At 36.8% G+C, this 27,565-nt stretch overlaps 1 protein-coding gene across 1 annotated transcript in view; it reads left to right on the forward strand.

Moving 5' to 3' along the window:
- The window catches only part of Golga5 (golgin A5), a 35,795-nt gene extending 9,255 nt beyond the window's left edge, over nucleotides 1-26,540 (forward strand). Inside the window, exons 3-13 of the mRNA XM_005339144.4 lie at nucleotides 737-964; nucleotides 2,692-2,911; nucleotides 3,354-3,477; nucleotides 6,013-6,216; nucleotides 10,034-10,204; nucleotides 12,449-12,577; nucleotides 16,243-16,341; nucleotides 19,873-20,083; nucleotides 22,218-22,323; nucleotides 23,957-24,020; nucleotides 26,090-26,540. Coding sequence (XP_005339201.2) covers nucleotides 737-964; nucleotides 2,692-2,911; nucleotides 3,354-3,477; nucleotides 6,013-6,216; nucleotides 10,034-10,204; nucleotides 12,449-12,577; nucleotides 16,243-16,341; nucleotides 19,873-20,083; nucleotides 22,218-22,323; nucleotides 23,957-24,020; nucleotides 26,090-26,170 — 1,637 coding nt within the window. The 3' untranslated portion in view covers nucleotides 26,171-26,540. The remainder of the gene's footprint in view (nucleotides 1-736; nucleotides 965-2,691; nucleotides 2,912-3,353; nucleotides 3,478-6,012; nucleotides 6,217-10,033; nucleotides 10,205-12,448; nucleotides 12,578-16,242; nucleotides 16,342-19,872; nucleotides 20,084-22,217; nucleotides 22,324-23,956; nucleotides 24,021-26,089) is intronic.
- Nucleotides 26,541-27,565: the final 1,025 nt, after the last annotated feature.

Here is a 27,565-nt window from a genome sequence, read left to right on the forward strand (position 1 = left end):
TCCCACCAGCAGTGTATATGCATGCCCATTCCTCCATGTCCTTACCAGCATTAATCATTCTAGCTGATGCGTATTGGTTCTCATTGTGATTTTAATTTATATTCTTTAGTCATTAAAGATGTTAAACTCTTTTTCATGATCATTTGCTTATCTAACCCTGTAAAGATTCTTTTGCCCATATCACTTAGACATGGTTCATTTTATCATATAATTTTTTAAATAAATCAGAGTGTACTTGCTAAATTAGTTAACTTAGTAACAAATTGATAACAAGAGGAATCTGAATTCATGAGGCTATATGTCCAGTAAGGCATTTTAGATTTCAATTTGATATATAACATATTAGTATGAGCAGTTATTACTCTTCTTGAAACCCACAGCTGTTCTGGTGTACCTTCCCAATATTTTAATGTTGAGACTTCTCCCTTTTTACCTCCAGAAACATTTCAGAAACTAAAACACAACCACTCAAGTTGTGTCGGCATTTTTCTTCCCAGGACTATATTCTTACTTTCTATATCATGATTTATTCAGTGTGCCCAGACTTTCAGTGTCCTCAGAGGAGGTCTGTAGGGTCCATTTGTGGGAATGAATTTTCAGCAGAAGGAAGGGAAGTCTATTGAGAATTTGTGGTATTTTGATGGTATTTAGCTGTAGCAGTCAACTTGAGCCAAGTAAGTTACTAATATATGCATGGTGTCCATGCCAGTGTAACAAATGTGTTCTTTTTATACAGAAGCTGCTAATAATTCAGATTCTGGTCCTGAAGGCCAAGAGGATTCTTCAAAGGAACATGCATCATCAGGTGCTATATGTGCTGATCCTAATCCAGCACCCATTGATGGTGGCAAATCCCATGAACTGTCTAATCTTCGACTGGAGAATCAACTGCTAAGGAATGAAGTTCAGTCTTTAAATCAGGAAATGGCCTCATTACTTCAGAGATCCAAAGAAACTCAAGAAGGTAACTTTATTTAAATTGTCCAGGATTAGGAGTATAACTTCCCAGATTAAACTAAAAATTTTACATCTAACTACAAGTAGATTAGATGAGATTTGTAAAATGGTATCTGCCTAGAAATAGAGGACCTGAGTTTGGAAATGGGACTAACCCAAAACAGAATATTGCTATTTGGGCATTTTTTAGGAACCACTAAGTCTAATCAAACATAAGTAATCATTCATTTTTCAGGGGGACTGTTCATGACCAAATTTGGAGATTAAGTAAAGAAGTGGACACTAGTACAGGGTCACAGTATTGCCTCTCCAAGGGTCATAAATGTGCATGGAATTCAATTCAAATAGTGTCCTGAGAAATTTTATGGTGAGGTTGCCCTGAAATAGGAAGCCCTCAAATTTCTCAGAAATGACTAATTTAAAAGGAAATAATCTCAAGACCCAGGTAGTGACAGGGGAAGATGTGTTTTTTTTTAAGTGTGACTGAGGTTAAAATAAAAGAGAGGAAATGGCCACCATGGTCCCTGGTGAGAGGAGTGAAAAGACTGGGAGAAGTTTTGTCCAGGCATGAAGGAGACCCAGGATAGTAGAATACAAAGATTGTTTAAAACTAGTCAGACTGATTTTAGAAAAAGCTTCACTTTGCCCAGATTAATGTAGATTCAGAAATGGAGTTTCTTCTGTAACACTGTAAAGTTTGTTTCAATTAAAAACAACAACAACCAAAAAAAAATCACTTTTCTTGGTGACAAATTGCAGATGGTATATCCAGGTATAGAAATGCTCTTGTATTCTGAAATGAAATATTATGATGGCCTTTTTTCCCTCACCAGTACTAGGGATTGAAACCAGGGCATCTTCAACCTCTCCCCCCTTTTCAAAAATTTGAAACAGGATCTCACTAAATTGCTGAAGCTATCCTCAAACTCGTAATTATCCTGCCTCAGCATCATAAATTGCTGGAATTACAGGCATGTGCCACCACGCCCAGCTCTACGTTGCTCTTTTCTGCACCATTGTACTAGGTTAAAAGAGCATCTTTTTGTAATAATTATTGAAAGAAACAGATTCTTTCTTTTGTTTATCTTAGAGTTTTTATTTACTTCTGTGAGGGTGGTTCCTTAGGATTGCACCCAGGGCCTTGAGCGTGCTAGACAGTTATGCTATCACTGAGCTGCTCTATGTCCCCAGTCCCTCCCTATCTTGTTCTTTTTAGACTGTACCTTCAATTTGAATTTCCATTCTTCTGACTGCCTCTAGCAGAATTCCACAAATTTATTGACCATTTGCTATTGTTAACACTGATAGTTTGGGCTGCCAAATACTTTATATCTCCAGAAAAAAACAACATTGTAAAGGAACAGCTAACTTCTTGCCCCTTTGTACCCTTCTAAATGTAATATATGTGGGCTGGGGTTGTGGCTCAGTGGTAGAGCACTTGCCTAGCATGTGTGAGGCACTGGGTTCGATTCTCAGCACCACATATAAATAAATAAATAAATAACCGACCACTTTCAACTAAAAAATATTTAAAAAAAAAAAAAAAACTAAATGTAATATATGTGTAAATATTGGCCTTAAAAAGTGGTTGTCCCATATGAGGCCAAAAAAAAAAAAAATTGAAGTTACTTAAGCTTCTAATTTTGACAATATGTGCTAAAGGAACAAAGGGATCTTTGCCATGAAAAAGGTGTGTGTGGTTTTGCTTATATGAAGAAATTTCATTTTGTATAGAATTAAACAAAGCAAGAGCAAGAGTCGAAAAATGGAATGTTGACCATTCAAAAAGTGATAGAATAACTCGAGAACTCCGAGCCCAAGTAGATGACCTGACCGAAGCAGTGGCTGCAAAGGATTCCCAGCTGGCCGTACTTAAAGTGAGACTCCAGGAGGCTGATCAGCTGCTCAGTTCTCGAACAGAGGCATTGGAAGCCTTACAGAGTGAAAAGTCACGGTAGGTAATTTTATCAGTGATGAAAAACATACCCTAGAATGACTTTTTATAGGACACATAATGATAAGTATTACCTAGCTTATGAATAATGGCTTGTGAAAATTTAGCTTTTTGGAAATTTACAAAAGGAAAAAATTCTTTTAGTAATGTTGGAAACATTCATTGTTTGAATCTTGGCATGCACTGTTAGCCGATTTGAATTTTAAAATATTTGAAGACATGGTATCACTAATCTTTTGATTTATGGTATGTGCTAATTATATTTGGAACCCTAAAAATATAAGTTACATGCCACTAAAAAGGAAAAAGATATCTCAAAGAATGTTTTAGACAAGCCATCTTTTTTGTGCTTGACTAACCCATAGGTGCTATAAAAATTATTCTACCTTCTGATTTGTACCCTGTGGAAATGTGCTATTTCACGTGATATATTTTTTTGTAGAATAATGCAGGATCACAATGAAGGCAGTAGCCTACAGAATCAAGCTCTGCAAACTCTTCAGGAGAGACTGCATGAAGCAGATGCCAATCTGAAGAGAGAGCAAGAGAGCTACAAACAGATGCAGGTGAGAAAGGAGATTGACGGAGTTCTGCTGATATTTGGACAGGAGGAGTGACTTCTCACTGTTTCATAACACATTTATTCCTCAATAAAATTCTGTGGTACATTTCAGAAAAGTCACTTCTTATAACAAAAACTAGATAATTAAACAATTAGCTTGATCCTTGTTAAATTTTATTTTATGTGTAAGATATGATTAAAATGGTTAATATTCATTAGAGATAGGCATCTTTCACTCAATTCACATGTGTATGTATGTCATATTACTTAGAGTTTTAATCTTAAATGAACTTTTATTTCTAGTTCAGTCTTGGCCCTGTCTGCACTTGTCACCTGTGTAATACTTCCTGCTGCTCAGTCTCCACTTCTGTAGAGCCTGATTTAGCTGTGTGAGGCAGAGCCTAGGAAGTTTGTTTTTACAGGATTCACAGGTATATCTATTAGGAGCTGGGTTTTGAACCACTGGTCTGAACCTTCTTTTTAACAGGTGAAAATAGAACAGCCCTGAAATTAAATATCAGGTAGTATGTTTTGTTGTTTTTGTTTTTAATTTTAATAATATTTTACTTAACATAGTATATCCACAATTTGAGCAACCCTAATCTGAAAGCCCCAAATCTGAAATTCTCCAAAATCTGAAACTTTTTGAGCACCATGATATCACAGTAGAAAATGCACACGGTAAAACTGTTTTATGCGCAAAATTATTTAAAATATTATATAAAGTTACCTTCAGGTAATTTATATAAAATTATCTTCAGGTTGTGTGTTTAAGGTGAAACATAAATGAATTTCATGTTTAGATTTGGGTCCCATCCCCAGGGTAGTTCATTATATAAGTGCAGATATTCCAAAATTTGAAAAATAACCAAAATTTGAAGCACTCTGGTCTCAGGCACTTTGGATAAGGGCTATTCAACATGTATTGTCATCTCAACATGTAGTCAATATTAAAAATTATTAATGAGATATTTTATATTCTATTTTGTATACTGATTCCTTAAAACATGTTATATTTCAATTTATTCACTAAATTTTTTTCAGGAACCTGTACTTAGATTTTATAAAATTTACAGATGAACAAGTAGATTCATATACCTAAGTACCTAAATACATTAGGAAATTTTCTAATAACAAATAGCTTCTCAAAAATGAAAGACACAGGTTATCACATGACCTAGCAGTTCTACTCCTAGGTATATACTCAAGGGAATTGAAAATATATGTCCACATAAAAACTTGCATGTGAATGTTTATAGCAGTATTGTTTATAATAGCCCAGAGCTGGAAGTAATACAAATATTTATCAGTTGCCTCATGGGATACAAACTGTAAGATAGTCTTACCAGAAACTCATAACATGGCCATAAAAAATAATGAAGCATTGATATATGCTATAATGTGTCAGTACTTGGGTGAACCTTGAAAATATTAAAAATTAAGACAGACACAAAAGGCCTTAGGGTGTGTGATTCCATTTATGTAAAATGCTTAGGTAAATCCATAGAGAAATCAAGTAGATTAATAGTTGCCAGGGGCTGTGGGGAAGGAGGATGGGTATGGGATGTCTTTGGGGGTTGATGAAAATGTTCTGGACTTAAATAGTAGTAATGGTTGCACACCTCAATGAAAACACTGAACCAGTGAATTATAAATCTTAAAAAGGGGAACTTTAGGGGCCAGGCTGTAGCTCCGTGGTAGAGCACTTGCCTAGCAAGTGCGAAACCCTGGGTTCGATCCTCATCACCAAATTTATATAAATAAATAGATAAATAAATAAATAAAGGTATTGTGTCAAGTACAACTAAAAAATAAATATTTAAAAAAGCGGGGAGGGACTTTATTATGTGTGTATTGTATCTCCATAACTCCGGGGGGTTTGTTTCTATGTAGCCTAATAAATGACAAGCAGTGTGTTTTTAGGGCATGTTTTAAAAATTTCTTAAACTGGGGCTCAGTGGTAGTGTGCTTGCCTAGCATGTGTGAGGCACTAGGTTTGATTCTCAGCACCACATACAAATAAATAAAATAAAGGTCCATTGTAACAACAAAAATATTTTTTAAAATTTCTTAAACTAAAAAATATTACCAGGGGGCATAGCCATGATATTAGAAAAGATCTAGCTGTTTATGTCATTCTTCCATTTATTTTCTAATAGGCTCTCTAGTTTTCTACAGACCTGTTAGCCATGATCAGCCATCAGACTAGGCTTCATATTTAAGCAATCAGATTCACCTGGAAAATTTCTTTAAAAATAGATTCCCAAGCGCAGTCTTGGAAACTGCTGTTTGTGAAGCCTGACAAAGGCCTGCAGTGGCCTGCATTGGCCTTTGTCAGTACTTAAACTCCCAGTTGATTTGGATGCATTGCCGTGTTTGGGAGCCACATAACTAGGTTTTCTGTTCTTCAGCAAATTCCCCCTTTATTATGTTGGTGAGGTGAGCTAATAAATCTCATAAGATTTCAGAACAAATAGTTGTAAAATATACTTCAAAATGAAATGATGTGATAAACATGATGTAAAAAAATTTATCACAGAGTGAGTTTGCGGCACGACTTAATAAAATGGAGGTGGAACGTCAGAATTTGGCAGAAGCAGTTACTCTGGCAGAAAGAAAGTACTCTGATGAGAAGAAGAGAGTTGATGAACTACAGCAGCAAGTCAAGCTGTGCAAGTCAAATTTGGAGTCTTCCAAGCAGGAATTAATCGATTACAAGCAGAAAGCTACTAGAATACTCCAAGTAAGCTTGAAATGTGCACTTTTGAATGTTAAGATGTGCCAGTTACCTGAGAGACACTGACATTTCATAGCAACTATGAGTGTTTGTTCATGTTTGGCTGAATTGTCTTGTTTGACTTAGAAATTTCTTTTTATAAAAAAGATAAAATGTCTCTTGGTTCTACTGCTTTTTTAAAAAAAGTTATTCTGCCACTACCTAGTTCAGATCTTCAACTTATTACCTCGATCGCTGTGATGGTATTAATGTCTTATTGAGTGGCCACTTTATTCTTCCTCACTGATTCCTTATTGAATTTTTTCAAAGCAACTGATCTCGGTCTCATCCAGCTCTCAGAATCACCTCACCCAGCCTTTTTGCCCCTCCCTTAGCTCTGAAGTGACTTTATCTTCTGTTTTGCCAAAAAAGACCATAGTTACCTAATATATATTCAATTTCGTTTTCCTTTGCCTCTCATATGTGTTTTCCTAAGACTTTCCTTCCTATACGTTGATTCCATCTCCTCCTACTTCATCCAAGCCCTTCCTCCATGAGTCTCTCTTCTTCCTACTTGTCTCCCTCTGCTGCTGCTTCTGCTTAGCTGGTTACTTAGTGGAAGAACAAAAGCTAGATCTTGGGTATTTGTTTAAGAAAACAATAATCTTTTTAACTTTTTTACTACTTTGAACTATTTACCTGTCATCCTTCTTCCTTTCAGGGTCAGGTGTATCAGAATTATATCTCTACCCTTTTCCTTTATCGCCATCTTCAGAATGACTTTTTGATTCTACCTCCATGAAAGATCATATTCTCCTCCACATTCATTGAAAAGGGACTTACTAGTGACCATTCACTAGATACCTGATGGGTGCTGAGGAAACAAAGCTCAGTGGGAAGAAACCAAAGTCTAGACTAAGGGATAGAATAAAGTTACTGATGCAATTCAATGGGCACTGGAGAGAAGAGACCCTTACAGTGTACCTGGGGATGTCAGGGCTCACTGAATCAAGGAGATACTGTGTGTAAAGAAAAACATGAAGGATGAGTAGGAAGACTCAAGCTGAGGAAGAGATTTCAGACAGAACTGCCTGTGCCAGAGCCAGGGGACCTGAGAGAACATGGCATACTAGGGGAGCTAGTTCCCTGTTATTGGAGCATAAAGTATTCGAGATTAAAAGATGGGAGATAAGACCCAAAGATAGAGCACATGGTTATTTAGTGGAAGAACAAAGACTAGATCTTTTTTTCCTGTAGGGAACAGGGGGAGGGATGTTAAAGAATTTGAGTAGTGTGGTCGGGTTTGAGTGGCAGCAGTGAAGAGGTTAGGTGAGAGGTGGACCTCCCTCTGTTCACCATTATATATCCCAGCACAGTGCCTGGTTCACAAGAAATTACTGAATACACTGAGGGAACAAAGGGTGGGTTGGTTAGATCAGAAGCAGGTAGATGGTGAAGAGGTGATTATAAGAAAGAATGAGGACCTGATCTAAAGTTTGTGGCAGCAGGGATAGCAAACAGGACAACTGATCCATAGACGGTAGAAAGCATGAGACTTGGGAATTTAATTAGAGGAAGAATAGCTGCACATTTCTGGTTTGCATGTGTGAATGTTGTCCCTTATACTGTAACAGAGAAAAACAGGAATGGCAGCAAGTTAGAGTTGAAGGAGATTAGACAAATGATGGTGAATTTGCAAAATTGATGTGACATTGGGCTACAAGTATCAAGAAGGAATTAGAAAGACAAACATGAAGCCTAGGAGAGAGATGTGAGCATTTTAGCCATGGGAATATAACCTGTAAGTTGTGAGCATCGGTAAAATTAATCAAGAACACTATGTAGGGCTGAGGCTGAGTGCTTGCCTAGTAAGCATGAGGCACTGGGTTCAATCCTCAGCACCACAGAAAAATAAAGTTATTGTGTCCATCAGCAATTATTATTTTTTTTTAATTTAAAGAACAGTATGTGTCCTGAAAGGGGAGATTCATAGACCAATGGCAAAGAACAGACTTAAACATCAGCATTTACAAAATAGAGGGAAAAAGCCCACAAAAGACAGACACTGGGAAGGGAAATGGTCAGAGATTAGAAAGAACGGAAAAAGAGTGACACCTGCCATCCAAGGAAGACAAGCAAAGAGAGAGTTCCCAGTGGGGGTGACCAGAGGCACTCAGCTGTCTCTCGTGTGATGACAGAACAGAGTACTTGGATTTGGCACTGGGAGATCCCTGGGGATCTCACAAAGGAGATTTCCAGGGTTCAGTGGAAGGTGAAGAAATGAAGATAGGGGTAGTTTGACTATGGACATAAGGAAAGGACCATAGCTAGATGGGGATGTGAGGACAAAAGGTTTGGTTGTCTAAATAACTTAAAATCATATAAATGGTCACGTTCATTACTGAAAATTTGAAAAACACAAAGTTCAAGGAAGGCAATAGAAATCACCTGTAATTCTGCCACTTACAGAAGGGAAAATTCTCTTTGATAGAGGAGAGTGACTTTATAATATATTTAAGATCAAAGCTGTTAGTCATCATTATTACTGATCTAGAATTGGCACTTTATTAACTGATAATCATATGACAGAACTCTTCTTCCAACTCATCCTTCATGCCAGGGGTCCACAGACTTTCTCTGCAAAGGACCAAATAGTAAATACTGTAGACTTTGGTGGACTATATGGTTTCCATCACAAATTCTTTTTTTTATTTTTTATAATCCTTTAAATGTTTTTAAAAAGTCAAACATTTTTAGCATATGAACTATAAAACAAACAGGCCACAGGCCAGATTTGACCCATGGACCGAATTTTGTGAACACCTGCTTCACAGAACTATCAGACTAACCCTCATGAGATACATCTCTGGTCATATCACTCCCTAGTCAACCTTTGCTAATTTTTTTTAGCTTACCAAATAAATTAAAAGAGTTTAGCCTGGCATCTGGAGCTCTTAGAAGTTGGTCCTAATGTACTGTATGAGCAGCACAATACTTTCTCATAGATCCTCTGTGCTTTTGCATTCTTATGCTACATCCTGGGTTTTTGCTGCACTTTCAAAAATCCCAGCCATATGGGATAAAAGCTCTTTCAAGTGATCTGGGCGTATCTCTCTTGCATTGAGTTTTTTGCCTTCTGCTTGATGAGGCAAGAGGGTACTATCTGGGGCAAGAAACGTTATATTCAATACACAGGACACTTGGCACAGTACTAAAGTTGTGTTAAGTGTTCCATAAATATTTGTTGAATGGAATGTGATGGGGGAAAAAAGTAAGAAAAACTGGAGTTTTGTTTGTGGTCCTGGGGATTGAACCCAGGGATGCTCTACTACTTAGTCATATCCATGGCCCTTTTTATTTTTTATTTTGAAACAGGGTCTAAGTTGCCAATACTGGCCTCAAACTTAGTATCCTCCTCCCTTAACCTTCTGAGTAGCTGGGATTATAGGCATGCGCCCTCATGCCCGGCAAGAAAAATCTTGTGGATGAGAAGTTTTCAACTATAACATGATTGTGGGAACTAAAATCCAAGGACATTGCAAGGCTCTATTGCATTTTTATTCTCACAGATTTAATGATTTGTGGACTTTCTTTGATGGATATAATGTTGGAATGTTTCCATAGCTGGTTAGTTTCTGTGTGGTTGGATGATACTCAGTATGTAAGTGTAGAACATAATAAATACAGGTAATATAATTCAGTGGTAGAGTGTGTGCTTAGCAATCATGAGGCCCTGGGTTTTATCTCCTATACCATCAAAATATAAATAGATAAATAAAAACCTGTATGCACTCTAATGTCTGTCTTGCTTAAACATGTTTCTTTCTTTCTTTCTTTTTAATAGTCTAAAGAAAAATTGATTAACAGCTTAAAGGAAGGCTCTGGTTTTGAAGGTCTAGATAGCAGTACTGCTAATAGCATGGAGCTAGAAGAACTTCGGCATGAAAAGGAGATGCAGAGGGAGGAAATACAGAAGTTGATGTGCCAGATACATCAGCTCAGGTCTGAGCTACAGGTAAGATGGACTGTCAGCCTCCCAGACAATCATTTGCCTCAGATATTATCAGCTTGAGAGATGGTAGATTCTGTATTTTGGAGGAAAGGGCATTATTGAAAAAATATGTGAAACTTCTTTGGGAATATTACTTACCACATAGAAGTGAATCTAAAGCATTAGTGCTCTTGTCCACTAAATGACTATAACTTTAAGGGAATAACAAACAAGTAACTAGATTCATTCATTCAATAAATGCTTAGCAAGTACTGCCAATGTAGCTAGACTTGGAGTTATAACAGGGAACAAGACAGAAGCCTTAAGTTTACAAATCTTACATTATAATTGTTAAAAACAGATTTTGGGCTTGTTAGTAAAACTGGGATGTTTTCTAATATTAGCATGGGCTTGGGGATGCTCTTTTAATTATGGTGTTATGTGTAATCTTACAGTTCATAGTTACTATATTTAATTTAAATATAAAATTTGGCCATCTCTTTCACTTAAACATGGGATCTTTAACATAAATATCATAGGAGCAAGCATCTGAGAATAGAAGATGAAGTACAGGGTAGTGATCTTTCTTTTCCTTAAAAAAAAAAAATCTTGCAAGAATATTTATCTTTGCATTCATTATGCAAGTTGTTGACTTGCAAAACTTGTGAACTCCAAAGGAAGTGTGGAGGTTGTGTAGGCAGGACCTCTGTCTAGAGCAGAGGCTTTCTGGTGTGTAATAAATGTTAACTTGCATAAGGTGCTTCACCTCACTGCCCCTCAGTTTCCTCATGTGTAAATGAAGCTAAACAAAAGTTCTCTTGAAAGTAAGGAGAATGCATAAAGGGCCTAGCATTGTTTTTGACTTGTAAATAAACAACAACTGCTGGTGTTTCTGGATTTTTTTACATTCCTTAAAATAGGATTTTTTTTTTCTTAATGTGTAAATAATTTTAAATTCTAAAGAATTCAATCCTATGAACTTAGAAATTGGGTAGATAATAAATTTTATTTATAACAACTATTTCATATCTTTTGAAATGGTAAAAAAATAACTCTTACCAATCATAAATGTCATTGACCCAGTTTCTACCCCTTCTAAAGTTGTTTATGAAATCTACAATAAAAAATATTATGCCTAGTAAAATGGATGAGGTGTAAGTAATTATCACAGCTGTCACTTATGGATGTTTCACCAAACACTTGACATATGTCCATATATTTATTCCTTACTATAATCCTGTGAGGCTAATTATGTTATTCTCATTTTATACTCAAGGAAATTTAGGTACCAGAAGGAAAGTAACTTGCCACCAGACAGTAAAGTGGCAGAACCATGATTAGAACCTAGTCTAACTCCAGAATGTGTATTCTTAACCACTGGACATTCTGCCTGCCTCAAGAATTGCCTGACAAAGATTGAACTACTTTCTGATAGCCCCAAAAGTTCAGGGAAAAAAAATAATCAGAATTAATGTTTTTCTTCTACATTCACAAAGTTGTATGAGCTTAAAGGATTGCACTTTGATTACCTGGAAGGTTGGTCTTGGGATTTTGAAATAATATCTGAAGTTCAAGAGTGTGTGGAGATAACAGATGAGTTTAAAAGAGAATGTACCAAAAGGTAAAAGAAAATTAAGATGTAGAACCCTATGAATGGAGTTTGGCTTAACCTATGTGGGAAAAATATAGAAACCTAGAGCTATGTGCTTTGTATTAGTAGATTTAGCAGGAAATCCAGAGAATGGTTTTAAGTTTGAAGAAATCAAAGTAAGAAGGAAAAATGTGAAATCAGATAATAGTAATAAAGCTAAAAGAAGAAAATAATATGCCAACTTCATGTGATGTAAAAGTTTTGTTGCTTATTTTAATTCCCGGTGCATACACACAGACACCCACAAATTGTATCCTGCAGTAATGAGAACGAATGCAGTGAAGTCCTTCTTGGTCTTACACTTCTGTTCTTTTTGAGATTGTTTCAGCTTTATAGTAGAGACTTACATCTCTCAGCAAGCCACTGCCTATCCACCCTTAGGAGACCCCATGGTTCACATGCTGTTGCAGCGGCAGCATCCTGTTCATTTTGCTCACTGTTACCTGTGTTGCACAGGGAAGGTGTCGGGGGTGCTTCTTGTGGGCTGAAGCCACATCTCACTCATCTCTATCCCTCCAGTGCCCGTTGAGCCCAGTTCATGACTCGTGATGGTTGCTCCGTACAGTTGAACTGAATGGTTAATTATTGCTTTCTACATGTAAGGTTCTTCTTTTTAGGACATGGAAGCTCAGCAGGTTAGTGAAGCAGAATCAGCAAGAGAACAGTTACAAGATTTGCAAGACCAGATAGCTGGGCAGAAAACATCTAAACAGGAGCTAGAAACAGAATTGGAGCGACTGAAGCAGGTAAGATTCTGAGATGGACAGTTATTGAGGAAGCCTCTGTCCTCTAGTGGTCAGATGAGAAGACTCCCTTCAGGAAAGCTAGAGTGTGGGCTTTGGAAACGTGAATGGTAGATGGGATCTTATAGCTTTCCCTATCTTGCATACCACCTTCCTTGTTTTTTGTTTTATCGGATGAAAAGTAGAAGCACAAACTGGTAAATATGCCTCTCCTAAGATTGTAAAATTAATTAGAGAGTAGAATAGAACCTGGGATTCCTACCTCAGAGCCCAGAAATCCCTTTCTACTACCCTTTGTCTCTATTTTGTTGTATCTCCTTGTTAGGGTATGTATCGATAGAAGACTGATATTAGTTTGTTGATTTTCATAGTTGACTATGTTGGTACTTCCTAGGAACTATGGTAAATATTATTTAATAGAAATACAATATTAGTGCTGTGGGAACTATTCATCTGTTTGAGAAAACATCCTTATACAGACCATTCTTACAAATCATGTTTAAGATTGTGTTTCATTTTTCACTTAGTAATTTGTTCTCCAAGCCAAATTATTGTACATGTATTTATATAAAAGTTTTTATATTAAGATAGTTAATAGTAAACACATTTATAGGGTGGAGGATGTGGCTCAGTGGAAGGACACTTACCTAGTACATGTGAGGCAAAGGGTTCGATCCTCAGAGCCACATAAAAATAAAGCTATGTCCATGTACAACTAAAAAAATATTTTTAAAAACCACATTTATAGCTATATTTTCAGAATGAGATTCTATATTTAATGTTAATATTTCTAATGCACTAAGTAGTTACATTGTTATAGACACTTGATAGAAATAAAATCATTATGGTTCTCTTCATTTTATAGAAAAATATTCTTATAATTCTCAGTGTATCCTATATGACATTTCTGCTTTGTATTTAAATTTGTTTTTACTTTTTCATGCTTTGCTCTTAGATTCTGATTCTGTGGATTCTTATATTTTTTTTCATGATAATTTATTATGAAAGTAGCACTTAAAATCTGTTTCCTGAGTAGTAAGAGAAAAAGTCACCCAGCAGCAACCTTCAGGGTGTGTCATAGGCTATTTTAGATCATTTAATCATAAGATTAGCTGTCCTTTCAGAAATTGCACTTTATTCAAGGAGCTGTTATATATTAAGACAATAACGTGATATGCTCAGTGGTTCCTGGGATCATTTTCTTCCTGTTAGTGCAAGTGGTTTTACTGCTCCTCTCCCCAGGTCCCTGTTTAAAATGAGGGAGTCAAGTAGGAAAATGAACTAAATTTAGCTGTTGACTGTTTATTTAGTAATCAATTTCAGCCTTGAATTTTTGTGCTTTGAGGGGTAAAAAAGCACACTTTGTCAGTTGTGATTCTCCTGCTCTAATTCCCCCATTGACCTGTCTCTTTTTTTATCTTGAGTTTTTCAATCTGAAAGGAGCAGGTCCAGCTGAGAGTATGAAGTAGTCTCCTGCAATTTGAGTCTTATTGCCATGGCTTCTTCCTACAGCTCTCTTCCTGCTGCTTTATCACTGCTGTATACAAGTATAGTGATTTTGAAAGTTCTTAACAACTCTAATTATTCTTTCTTCCCCCTCCTACGTTGTACATTAGTGATTTGGGCATATTTTTGGATTGGCATATACTTTGCTCTTAGATTCCAACCTCACTGTGTCCATTTGTACAAATAATGCTTTAGTGCAGGTGTAAGTGAATCCAGAGGTTCTTATTTTTTCCCATCTCACTCTCAGTGCTGAGCAAAACAGGTGGAAAATATTACCTAATACATCCAAGCACATGAAAAGCTGCTCTACATGATTAATCATTAGGGAAACGTGAATTGAAATCACAGTGATACCAGTACACACTCACTAGAACAGCTGCTCATTAAGAATGAAAATACAAAGTTTTGACAAAGGTGTGGGAATCTGGATCTCTTATTGCAGAAGACAGTGTGGTAGGGTTTTTTCCTTTAAGTTACACATACTTAAGATCCAGAAATTTTATTCTTTATGTTATCTATTTACCACAGAAAAATTAAAACATGATCACATAAAGACTTGTGCTTGAGTGTTCATAGAAGCTTTATTCAGAAAAGCTGAAAACTAGAAAGAACCTAATTATCCATCAGAACGAATGACAAATTGTGGTATACCCATGCAATGAAATAGTACTCGGCAGTTAAAAGGAATGAACTATTGATATAAGCTATACTCAGAAACATTATGCTAAGTGAAAGAAGCAAGACGCAAAACATAATATACTGTATGTTTCCATTCTAGAAAAGACAAAACTGTGGTGATAGAAAATAGGCCAGTAGTTGTCAGCCGCCAAGGGACAGGAAGGGGATTGAAAAAGAGTTACTTTTTGAAGTGATGGGAATATTGTACATTGTGGATGTGATAATAGATACACAATTGTCAAAGTGCATCTAATTTTATACTTAAAAAATTGGTGAATTAAACCTCAAAGACTGATATTTACATAGTCTGATAGAATAAGAATAAAAAATAAGAGGTCATGGCCTGTTGATTGTGTATGGTTTTTTAAATTTTCTTTAATAAGGTGATTTTTTTCCCTGCCACTTTAGTGTGATAGCAAAATTTGGTTAAGTTTTTCCATTTTTTTGTGCTTATATACAAAATTTAAAAACTCAAAATCCATCTTCATTTTTAATTTTCTATAATTACTGACTATTACACATTTTTCAAAAGCATAATATTAATGTCTATATAATATTCCACAATAGGGATGGACTATCATTTGTTTACTTAAACAATGAACTCTTTTTGTTATTTTTCTAAATTTTTTTTGTATGATTGTCTTGGTATGAAAATCTTTAACTTTAAATCTTTGCTTCTTTAAATTAGATATCTGAGAAGGGAATTACTAGATCAAAAGCTATAAATCTTCTAAGGCATATAATATATTTCTGCTTTTCAGAAGGGGTTTGTGTCAATTTGTTAATAATGATAAAAATTTCTCCTTGCATTCTTGTGTATATTAGATATAACATTAGATAATGTTAGATATAATTAAACATTTGTTTAATTATTAAACATTTGTTTAATTATTAAACATTTGTTTAATTAACTTATTGCTTAATTTACATTTCTTTGATTATTAGGGAGAATGAATCATTTTCCCTGTGTTTGGTACTAGAAATGATATTGCTGGAGAAGAGAATACTATTTATTTTTTAAACAATTATTTTGTTGTTGTATATTGATCTTTCTAAGCAATCATGAAATTTTTGTGTATATTGGGGAGATTAGCCTTTTTTTCTAAGATATGAATTGTAAAAAGTGTTTTCATTTATCAACTTCCTTTTAGTTTACATGGGTCTTTTATTTTTTTTTTGTCATATATATAGTGAATATTTTCTCCAGTTTGTTATCATTATTTGAATTACTACATGCCTCCATACATTGTTGCAAGATAAAAGTATTTTCTGTTTTTTGATGATTTATCCTATTAATAGATATATTGGGGCCTGTATTTATGTCAAGTTGAAATATTAGCTATTCATCTGAGCCATCCAAGTCTCTGGTTTTCATTCAGTATATAATCAGCATGGTATTGAAGTGCCCACTAAAGGTGCCCGCTTTCTGGGGATGATATAAGGACACTGATTTAGGTTTATTCCATTCATGCTTCACTTTGTAGGAATTCCACTACATAGAGGAAGATCTGTATCGAACGAAGAACACTTTGCAAAGCAGAATTAAAGATCGTGAGGAAGAAATTCAAAAACTCAGGAATCAGGTAGGAATCAGCATTCACAACTTGTGGGAAATGTCATAAAGCTACATTTTTTTAAAAGGATGCAGCAAGATCTTCTCTTCCCATGTTTTCATCTGAGTTCTGACAAATATTTATCTCTTGCCGTTGAAGTCTACATTTGTTATATGCCAAGATTTGCTTTTTTGAGAGTCACACAATGTTAGAATTACCTGCATATTTTCATATCTTCTGATTTCAGTGTGATTGTACTGATTATCAGTTTTCTAATTATGTATTATATTTCCTTAAAAAAAGTGATAGGTCTCCTATTAATAATTGCTAGGATGTCCATATAAAAGTCACCAAACTTTTTTGAAACTCCAAAACTATAAACTTAGAGAAATTGATACCCATGTGCCTTCCACCCAGATCTACCAAAGCCTTTACCGTTGTGACTGTAGTTGTTCTTTTCTCCTTTACACACTTCACAAATGTAGGCAAGGGAAGAGGGAACACTTACATCAGCTTTTCCAAAATCTTATAAAAATTGAGAAAAAAATATTTTATAACATTTTAAGTTATGGACTGCTTTTCAAATCTGAGAACTTAAAACTAAAATTATTTACTTTTCAGGGTTCAAATTAGGTCATTAGCTAACTAAATAATGAAGACTCATAACCAATGTGTCCATTATATATTAAGTCTATCTAAATATAAAGGATCTTGCTAGCAAAAGGTCAAAAATATGAAAAAGAAAGAGCAAAAAGACTACATGGCTTAACCCTTAAATAAGTGTTTCTGTATATACTAAATATATATTGAGTGCTTACTACATCTAAAATATGATCATGATATTTTTTACTTTAGTTGTTGGTTGGTTTTGTTCTGCTTTTGGTTAGAGATTGAACCCTAACCAAGTAACAAGCTAAGCATGTGCTCAACCCCTGAGCTACACCCTCTGATTTGGGCTACTTTAGCGAATCAAAAATTAACCGTAAGTCTATGGTTGTAGCTCAGTGGTAGAGTGCCTGCCTAGCATGTGTGAGGCACTGGGTTTGATCCTCAGCACCACATAAAGATAAATAAATAAAATAAATGTATTGTGCCCATCTATAACTAAAAAAAAAGTATTTAAAAAAAATTAACCATAGTTGGGCACAGTGGCACACACTTATAATCCCAGCAGCTCAGGAGGCTGAGGCAGAAGTTCAAAGCCAGCCTCCGCAAAAGCAAGATGATAAGCAATTCAGTGAGACCCTGTCTCTACATAAAATACAAAAGAGCGCTGGGGACATGGCTCAGAGGTCAAGTACCCTGGAATTCAATCCCTGTTTACCCCCCACCCCCCAAAATTAACCATAGAAGAATTTCTCTTTAAAGATTTTTTTACTTTGGGGTAGGTTGTGGCTCAGTAATAGAGTACTTGCCTAGCACGTTTGAAGCACTGGGTTTGATTCTCAGCACCAAATATAAAAAAAAAAACTAAATAAAATAAAGTTAAATACTTAAAAAAAAGATTTTTTTTCACCTAATTAAGAACAGAGAAAAACTGTTGTCTCATAGAAGGAAATTGATTTGTATAATTTAAAAAGAAATTAGCATGTTAATATATTATAGAGAAACCTCATACGTTGAGGTTTATTTTAAGTGAATGAAAAATGCTATTTCTGCTTATCGTGTTGCCTTCGGGCCTCCTAGGAGAGCAGTATGTTTGTTAACAAAGTAGGTTCCAGTTTGAATTTTTTTATTCTTTAAAAATTACTGCTCCCATCCCCTAACTAGACTTGTGAAATTAACAAAAATTAATTTGAAAAAGCCAGACCTGAGCTATAACACATAGAAGAAACTGTGAGAGAAACTTTACAATTTAGAGGAAGGTGAATTTCTTCAGAAGACACAAAAAGCATTTAAATGTAGATGAAAAAGAGATTGGGCTGGGGTTGTGGCTCAAGTGGTAGCACGCTCGCCTAGCATACATGAGGCACTGGGTTCAATTCTCAGCACCATGTAAAAATAAAATAAAGACATTGTGTCCACCTAAAACTAAAAGTAAATATTTGGGCTGGGGATGTGGCTCAAGCGGTAGCGTGCTCACCTGGCATGCACATGGTGCTGGGTTTGATTCTCAACACCACAAAAGTAAAATAAAGATGTTGTGTCCACCAAAAACTAAAAAATAAATAAATAAATATTAAAAAATTCTCTCTCTCTCTCTCTAAAAAACAAAACAAACAAAAGATAAACTGGAATTGATCAAAATTAAAATTGCTGAGCTGGGTTGTGGTTCAGTGGTAGAGTGCTTGCCTGGCATGTGTGAGGCACTGGTTTCAATTCTAAGCTCTGCATATAGATAAATAAACAAAATAAAGGTCCGTTTAAAAAAAAATAAAAGAATTTCTTAAAAAGTTAAAATTGCTCATCAAAGATATGAGTACAAAAATGAAAGAAAGCAAGCCACAGGCTGGAAGAGATTTGCAGTATATCTGTCTGACAAAAGATTTGTAATGGGGGTAGAAGTTCTTACTAATAATAAAAAGACACACAACCCACAACCATTTTTTTAGCAGGTGGAAGGCTATTGAGAGCTTCACAAAGGAAGATGCAGGGAGGGTCAGAGGAGCCCAAGAGTGGGTGCACCAGATCATCAGCTGTACCACTCCACACCCTCTAGAATGGCAAAAATTAAAGGTTGGCAGTGCCACTTGTTGTGAGGGTATAATACAACTAGAATTCTTACATGCACTGGGGACACTCAATAGCATGACCACTGTGGAGTGGTGGCTATTTCTGACAGGGTTAACGTGCTTCTCCCTATGACCCCCTATGACCGTAGACACTGACTCAATGTAACTGAAGGTGGATGTCCACAAAAAGACGTGAATTGTCATAATGTGTTTTTAAGTAGCCAGAAACTGGACATATCCAAGATGTCTATCAGCAGAAAAATGGATAAGCAAGTTTTGACACACTTCGCAGTAGTTGTTACACAAGAAAACTACTTTTGTAACTATTTAGACAAATCTTTTTTTAAAAATATTCTCACAGAAGCATTCATACTGTATGATTCACCTTTATAGGAAATTCAAGAATAGGCAAAACCAAATTCTGATGATAGAAATCAGAACAGTGGTTATCTATGGTGTTGAAAATTCTCTTTTTTTGTCTAAAATCAAATAGCTAGAAAATTGCAGAATAGAGATGAGAACCTAGGAGTATGCCCTTTGCCCTATACCACAGTAGGAAAAACTGTTTACATGTGTGCCAGTATCACGTGCATTCACACACACACACAAAAAAAAAATTTCACAACATAGTACCTTCACATACTATGATATGTGAATGTCAGCAAACATCCCATTCTGTTCTGTTAAGTTTTTGAGTGCTCATTTTTGAACTACCAAATTCATCAGTCGATACAGTTTGAAAATTACTTCTGTAGACATTAGTGAATCATTTTAGAGTTTTGGAAAAATAGTTAATGCCACAATATATACGTGAAAATGTAATAATATGATTTGTATATTGTTTTACTTTAATTTAGTGTGATAATTTTACGAACGCTTTGTCTTTCAGCTTACCAATAAAACTTTAAGTAACAGCAGTCAGTCCGAGTTAGAAAGTCGACTACATCAGCTAACAGAGACCCTCATCCAAAAGCAGACCATGCTGGAGAGTCTCAGCACAGAAAAGAACTCCCTGGTCTTTCAGCTGGAACGCCTCGAGCAACAGATGAGCTCTGCCTCCACGGGTCCCGTCAACATGTCTGGAATTGAGAATGGAGAAGGTAACCCACGAAAAGAACATAGCAGGCAAACATGGTTTTGAAAAACTACAGAAAGGCGGTTTTTGTTTGAAAAGAAACTTTATTCCATGAAGAACCCAGCACTTTCTGAAATGAGATCTGGGCCATGTGCTGCAGTGTGAGCATAGTAAGATGGGTAGTGGACTAAGGAATGTCCTCACAGGTGTTGGGCGAGGAGAAAGAAGGCCTGAAGACTGGTCATCATGCTGAGACACATAAGATAGTTGACAAGATGCTGCTGATGAAGTAGATAACTTGTAGAGAGGGGCTCTTAAGGAACTTAAAGCACAATGTTTTAATATTGTTTTAATAAATAATTATGAGTATTAAAGGTGATATGCAATTCACAGAAATTCATCCATGCTTTATGGTTTTAAAAGAGGAATCTATAATTTTCCAGAATACATATTCAAAGATAATGTGCCAGTATAAGCATCTGCAAATCAGATTTTTCTCTTTTTTTTTGGTACTGGGGATTAAACCCAAGGACATTCAACCTCAGAACCACCTCCCCAGCCCTATTTTGTATTTTATTTAGACACAGGGTCTCCATAAATTGCTTGCGCCTCACCATTACTGAGGCTGGCTTTGAACTAGTGATTCTCCTATCTTAGCCTCCTGAGCCACTGGGATTACAGGAGTGTGCCACCACACTTGGCAGCAAATCAGATTTTTAATCTTAGAAATTGTACATGCAGTCATTCAGCAAATCTTTCAGTTCTATGACTTAAAAATTCTTTAACAAAAAAAAAATTTTAAAGAGAAACAGTGTGGGGAGGAAATCATAGTTTGAGTGGTCAAAGAAGGTCTCATTGAAAAGCGGCATGTAAGTCCCAGAGGAGGAAAAGAAGTGAACTCTAAGGAGCCTATAGAGAAAAGCAAGCAGAGAAAAGAACAGATGCAAAGGTCCTGAGGCAGGTGTGTTCCGGGACATTTCAGGAACAAAAAGGAACCCAGTGCAGCTAGGTGAGGGCAAAAGAAGTGTTTGATGAATTCAGAAAGCTTTCAGGAGGCTCTGTAGGCCTGCGTAAGGACTCTATGAACAAAGTAGGAAGCCATTGAGGCTCTTGAGCACCTCTGATCTGAGTTACATTTTATCAGGATGCCTATGGCTGCTACATACAAGTGACTCAGGCTGGGGGTGTGCTTCAGTGGTAGAGCACTTGCCCAGTATGCACAGGGCCTTGGAGGTGATCCTCAGCTCTGCATTATTATTATTATTATTTTTTGTGTGTGTGTGAGAGAGGAGAGAGAGAGAGAGAGAGAATTTTTTTTTTAATACTTATTTTTTAGTTCTCGGCAGACACAACATCTTTGTTGGTATGTGGTGCTGAGGATCGAACCCGGGCCGCACGGATGCCAGGCGAGCGCGCTACCGCTTGAGCCACATCCCCAGCCCCCTCAGCTCTGCATTATAAGAAGTAAATGCAAAGAATGGACTGCAGAGGGCTAAGGCCTGGGGCAGGGGGATTAGGGAAGCCATTGTATCCATTCGTATGAGAAATGGTGATTTCAACCAAAATTGGATTGTGGGGGTCAGTTGAGCTGACAGAATTTGCCAGATTGGTTGTGAAGTTGGAGAGAAAGGAGTGAAGGGTTTTGGCCTGAGCAGACGTCACATACTAGGTCTCAGAAAATGCCAGGAGGGGAAGGTCAGCAGGGGACATCACGTCCGAAGTGTTGGGCCTGAAGCATTTGAGGTGTCCCTCAGACATCCTGAAGGAGGTACGCAGGCAGAGGGTAGGTTGAGAGGGGGAGTCAGGACTAGAGGTAAGAACTTGGGAGTCAGAGTCCTCAGTATCCTACAGAGACTGCTGGGCTCAGGAGCAAAGGCCATTCAGGCTGACTCTCACCACACTGGATATTCATAAACTTGGATTTTTGCTAAAATTATTTTCTTCATTTTTATTTGTTTTATTTTTGTGTATATGGAAGTTTAAACATTTTCTGTAATTGAATTTATCTGTCTTGTCTTCATGGTCTCATCTACTTTGCGTATGATGCTTAGAAGGCTGGCCTGGAGAATTCCATCCACGTACAATATATTTCCAACTGTAATTTTCTTAGGATGTTGCTTTTGGTGTCAGTATATTAATCTATTTTTTTATTTAAATAGGCACACGTTTGCGAAATGTTCCTGTTCTTTTTAATGATGCAGAAACTAACCTAGCAGGAATGTATGGAAAAGTTCGCAAAGCAGCTAGTTCCATTGACCAGTTTAGGTAAGCAGTACCTGTCAGGATGAATGATCAACTGTTTTTAAAATGCCTTCTATGGACTGGGATTGTGGCTCAGCGGTAGAGAGCTCGCCTAGCATGGGCACAACCCAGGTTCGATTCTCAGCACCACATAAAAAAAATAAATAAATAAAAGCATTGTATTGTGTCCATCTACAAAAAAAAAAAAAAAAGACTCCCCTCATCTCTCTTTAAAAAAAAAAAAAAAAATGCCTTCTAGTAGGTACAGTCACAGTTGAGTCCCATCCAGCAGAGCTGAAATTTCAAGTGACATTTCAATGCCATGAAGTTGCTTAAAGAGATCTGCCAGTGCCTACACTTTATTGGAAATTTCTAACCCTGGCCATTTCTCTTCTTGGTACAACTAGTTCTCATTAAATCTCATTGAGAAACCCTCTCCTTCATGTAAAATTATCCATTTGAATGTTTTATCCCACTACTTTATGTATGGCTAGAAGAAAAGATGTTGCTGTATCTAACTGAACAGGATATTTTTATTCAAAGCACATAAAGAATACATAAAATGTATATAGTATTATATTTACGTATAAATTTTTTGCACTAGCAGACATCCACCTAATTGAGAAATGTTTTAGCAGTTTGTATATAGCCTTGATAAAGTTCGTATGTAAATAACCTATGTACTTTTGCTTCTTAATGTTTATAAATTATTATATAATATAATAATTTTAAGTTTGTTTATTTATTTACTTATTTGTGGTGCTAGGGATGGAACATGAGATCCCACACATACTTGGCAAGCACTTCACCACTGAGCCAAATCTCAGTCCTTCCCTCCAGATTTCTAAGCTTTAATAAGATGGTCAAGTGGTTCAGAATGCCAGAATAGAGCTATATTATTAAAAATAATAAGTTAATAAATTTTATATAATATAGTAGTCTTTTCTGACCTTTCTTGTCAGAATAGAGCTATATTATTAAAAATAATAAGAATGATATACTAAGATTCTTAAAGTAGGATGCCATAGTAATTATCTCCAAACTAAGTGCATGAATTTCAACTCTTCATTTATTTAGCATATGTAGTGCAATGTGTTGTGCTTATGCCAATAAAAAAAGCAGAAAGTTGTTTATACATGCGTCCATCTTAATAGGGAAAGAATGTTGAACAGGGCAGGGTGTGGGTAACATGGTCAGGACGTCACAGGCTTCCACCCATCTACTCAGGTGTTCACTGGGTGTCTACAGCCTCATCCTTTGAAAACACATATCCACGCAAAAGCTTCCAGATTAGCTGTTTACCAGTTAATACCAACCAGACTCTCCTTTTCCGTGTGGCTTGCCTCATCTTTTGTAACTTCTTTTGTTCCTAATAGAAAAATTATTTAGAGAGGGACCAAGTTTACCTTCTGTATTTGTGGTTATAGAATTAATAGAAATACCTTATGCTAAAGTTTAACAGCCAAAACCCAAATAATAACTATGACATTTCTATATGGTTATCTGAAGTAACCATTTAACAATCTACTGTAAAAATCATTGTTCTGTGATGACTATATAAATAGTTTTGATTTGCCAAATTATTAAATAATAATAATAATACAGCAAGATTTGTCTTTACATGTAATTCTCTTCTCTCTCTCCCCTGTTTGCACAGTATTCGTCTGGGAATTTTTCTCCGAAGATACCCCATAGCTCGAGTGTTTGTAATCATCTATATGGTAAGTAACAGCTTCCGGTCTTGTTTATATTTTAGCAGTCACTTTTGAAAGAGAATAACTCTTATTTTTGGTAATAAGTTTTCTTTCCTTAGGGCTGTAGTGTAGCTCTGGTAGAGCACTTGCCTAGCATCCCTGAGGCCCTAGGTTCTGCTGCAGCACTATACCAAAAAAAAGAAAGAAAAGAAAAAATACTTTATTTCTAGGATGTGAGGGCGATCTGGCTGCGACATCTGTCACCCCATTGATCGCCAGGGTTGATTCGGCTGATCTGGCTGGCTAGGCGGGTGTCCCCTTCCTCCCTCACCGCTCCATGTACGTCCCTCCCGAAGCTGCGCGCTCGGTCTAAGAGGACGACCTTCCCCGATAGAGGAGGACAGTTCTTCAGTCAAGGGTATACGAGTAGCTGCGCTCCCCTGCTAGAACCTCCAAACAAGCTCTCAAAAAATACTTTATTCCTTAAGTAAACAGTTCATTATGTCTAGAACATAAATTGTTCAAAGGCTTTTCCAACAAATAAAATTTAAGTGCAATTTAATAGTTACCTCCATTTTAAGCCCCTATACTGATAAAAGTACAGTAAAAATTATTAGTTGCCTTTTTATCTTGATGTTATAAAATTGCTTAAATTATTTTCATATGTTTTGCTTTGTTTTCTAAACAGATGTCAAAGCTCATATATTTTCTTCCAGATTTTTCTTTTTCTTTTTTTTTTTTAAGTTTGTTTATTCATTTACTTATTTGTGGTGCTAGGGATGGAACGTGAGGTCCCACACATACTTGGCAAGCACTCCACCACTGAGCCAAATCCCAGTTCTTCCCTCCAGATTTCTAAGCTTTAATAAGATGGTCAAGTGGTTCAGAATGCCATTGCATATGTCTTGTGTGCCTCAAAAGCCAGCTCACAATGCTGGCTGGGTGTGTCTCATAATGATTGGGTTGAATTAAGATGGGCTGGTTTCTTGAAAAGAAATAAAAATCTACTTAAAAAGAAATTTCCATGTGAACCACTAGAGGGAAGAATTCTTCCTCTAAATAAAAAGTTTTTAAGGAGGGAGGATGGGGAGAACCAAAAAAAAAGAATGGCATCAGAAAGGATTCAGAACACACCCCACTGGGACCAGTTCCCAGGTAGAGTTTTTCATAGACACAGATACCATCTGCCAACATGTGATGCCACGTGTCGAACACTCCAAGGTGATGAGGCATTAAGGAAGCCTCTCACGTCATTTCAGCATTACCCTGGGGGAATTAGAAGAGATTTGTCACTGGATTGTATATATGCCTTAAATCAGCCCGTGACACTGACACATTACTCCTGTCAAGAATATTTTCCCAAGGCTGGGGAAAGTGGCAGAGCACTTGCCTAGCATGTGAGGCACTGGGTTCCATCCTCAACAACACCACATAAACAAAGTTTTCTGTCCATCTACAAAAAAAAAAAAAAAAGAACATTTTCCCAGCCAGGCACAGTGTTGCATGTCTGTAATCCCAACAGTTTAGGAGGCTGAGGCAGGAGGATCGCTAGTTCAAAGCCAGCCTCAGCAACTTGGGCCCTAAGCAACTCAATGAGACCCTGTCTCAGAATCAAATACAAAAAGGGCTGGGGATGTGGCTCAGTAGTTAAGCGACCCTGGGTTTAAGCCCTGGTTCCAAAAATGAAAGAATATTTCCCATCTCCTCTTCACTAAGTCTTTCAGTCAACTCCCTGTATATCTAACGATTTTAATCCTGCCTTCTACTCTGCATGATCCCCTGATTGGCTCTCTGCCCTCTGGTGTGTGCGTGTTGGGAAGGTGTGGAAGCTCAGGGCTTGACTGCTCTCTGCTGAGATGTCTGTAGGCGTAGCACCTCTTGATGACCCTCCTGCACTGAGCTCCTGTAGCTGTTCATTTGTTCCTTCATTATTCATCCAGTAAACATGTTTAGAGCTCTGCTGTTTGAGATCTGGTGCCTCCACAAGGGTGCTGAGACAGGAGGCACTGCCCTTCCCTCAGTGCACTACTCAGCGGGCCTGAGGGAAAGACTTGACTTATTTATACATTGTTTGTTGTTTTTTCCCCCATTTTTAGGCTTTGCTTCACCTCTGGGTCATGATTGTCCTATTGACTTACACACCAGAAATGCACCATGACCAACCGTATGGCAAATGAAAGAGCCCAGTTGTTTTGCTGATTGTCTTTGACTAAACCTGGAGTTTTCGGGAAGGCCAGTTGCCTAAACTGCTGAGGAGGGTGCACAAGATGGTTTTATCACTACAGCTTTTAACTTTTTAAGTTATTATATAACTACTCTGCTGCCTACATCTCCCTCTTGTTTCCTTCAAATGGTAAGAGTTTCTAAAACAGACATAATTCAACAAGCTCAGCTCTGCTTTTTGAGTCCAGTGGTCTTAATATATGTAGATACTGGGGTTGCTCACCTTTGTACAGACCTCCCTGTATTTTAGGTGACACTTATTATGGGTTATAATCAGGGAAATTGTATTTACTGATAAAAATAAAAAGTTTTCTTTTTTAGTAATCCAGTCTGCCTTTGTATTTTCATATATTTAACTTTGCAGATAGAGATTTACTTTTTACATGTTAACGACCTGACTGGTGTAAATCTTTTTGTAAATATATAAATAAAATTTACTGTGCATTTTTTCTTTTTTAAATAATGTTTTTTCATCCCCATTAATAAGACCTTTGCAGATGGATTTCAGTTGAGTGGAGTCTTAAATCACAGCTGAAATCACTCCTAAGTGACCTTAGAGGATTGCTGCTGCTCCCCAGAGGAAGCTCTTGCCTGAGGACCTTGCTCTCCCTTCTTCCATCCAGAGCAGGAGGCCCCTCCATCCCATGCCGTCCTCCTTAGACTCTTGTCTACACTCCATTGACTTCCTCCTCTTTTCCATTTCTCCAGCCTATACCTTGGGTTAATTTATGGCATCCACAGCCCCTGCTTGTCGCACACAGGAACAGATCTGTTCTAGCAACTGTGCGCTTTCATTTCAGTGCAGATACACCAGAGTTGTCCTCTGAGGAGAGTCATTTTCCTTAAGTCTGCTATAATACCTGTTTGACTTTGCTTTTCTTAAGTTATTTTGTCAGTTGAGGTTTGGTGGCTTCTTCACATGTGACTAATACATGTGGCTCTTGGCTGTCAAGGAGTATTCCTCCCTATCAGGGAAACGTCTTTGACACAGTCCCGGGGTACCTAACTGACAACCTGACCAGTTTTATTCCTAACCATATCACAACCATGACGCTAATCTACTTGGAAGCCTATAAGTCCTTTGAAAGCCTTGGCACGTTATGGCATGTGTGTTTTTCTTATTTTTTTATCATAAAATAAAGTTTTAAAGGTCAGGGTAGGTGTGTGGGGGCTTTTTCTTCAACTTATCATGAATGAAAAGATTCCACATCATGTAAAATAAATACTAGGGGTTGGTGTAGAACATTCCTAAATCTCCATAGAATTTGTGCAGGGTTCTTGGTTGGGAATGACGCAGTCTGTGAAGTCAGGTGTGATCTCAAACAATAAAACCAGAGTTTAGTCCTGCT

The sequence above is a fragment of the Ictidomys tridecemlineatus genome, chromosome 5 (genome assembly GCF_052094955.1).
Source record: "Ictidomys tridecemlineatus isolate mIctTri1 chromosome 5, mIctTri1.hap1, whole genome shotgun sequence".
In the NCBI taxonomy this organism is placed as follows: Eukaryota; Metazoa; Chordata; class Mammalia; order Rodentia; family Sciuridae; genus Ictidomys; species Ictidomys tridecemlineatus.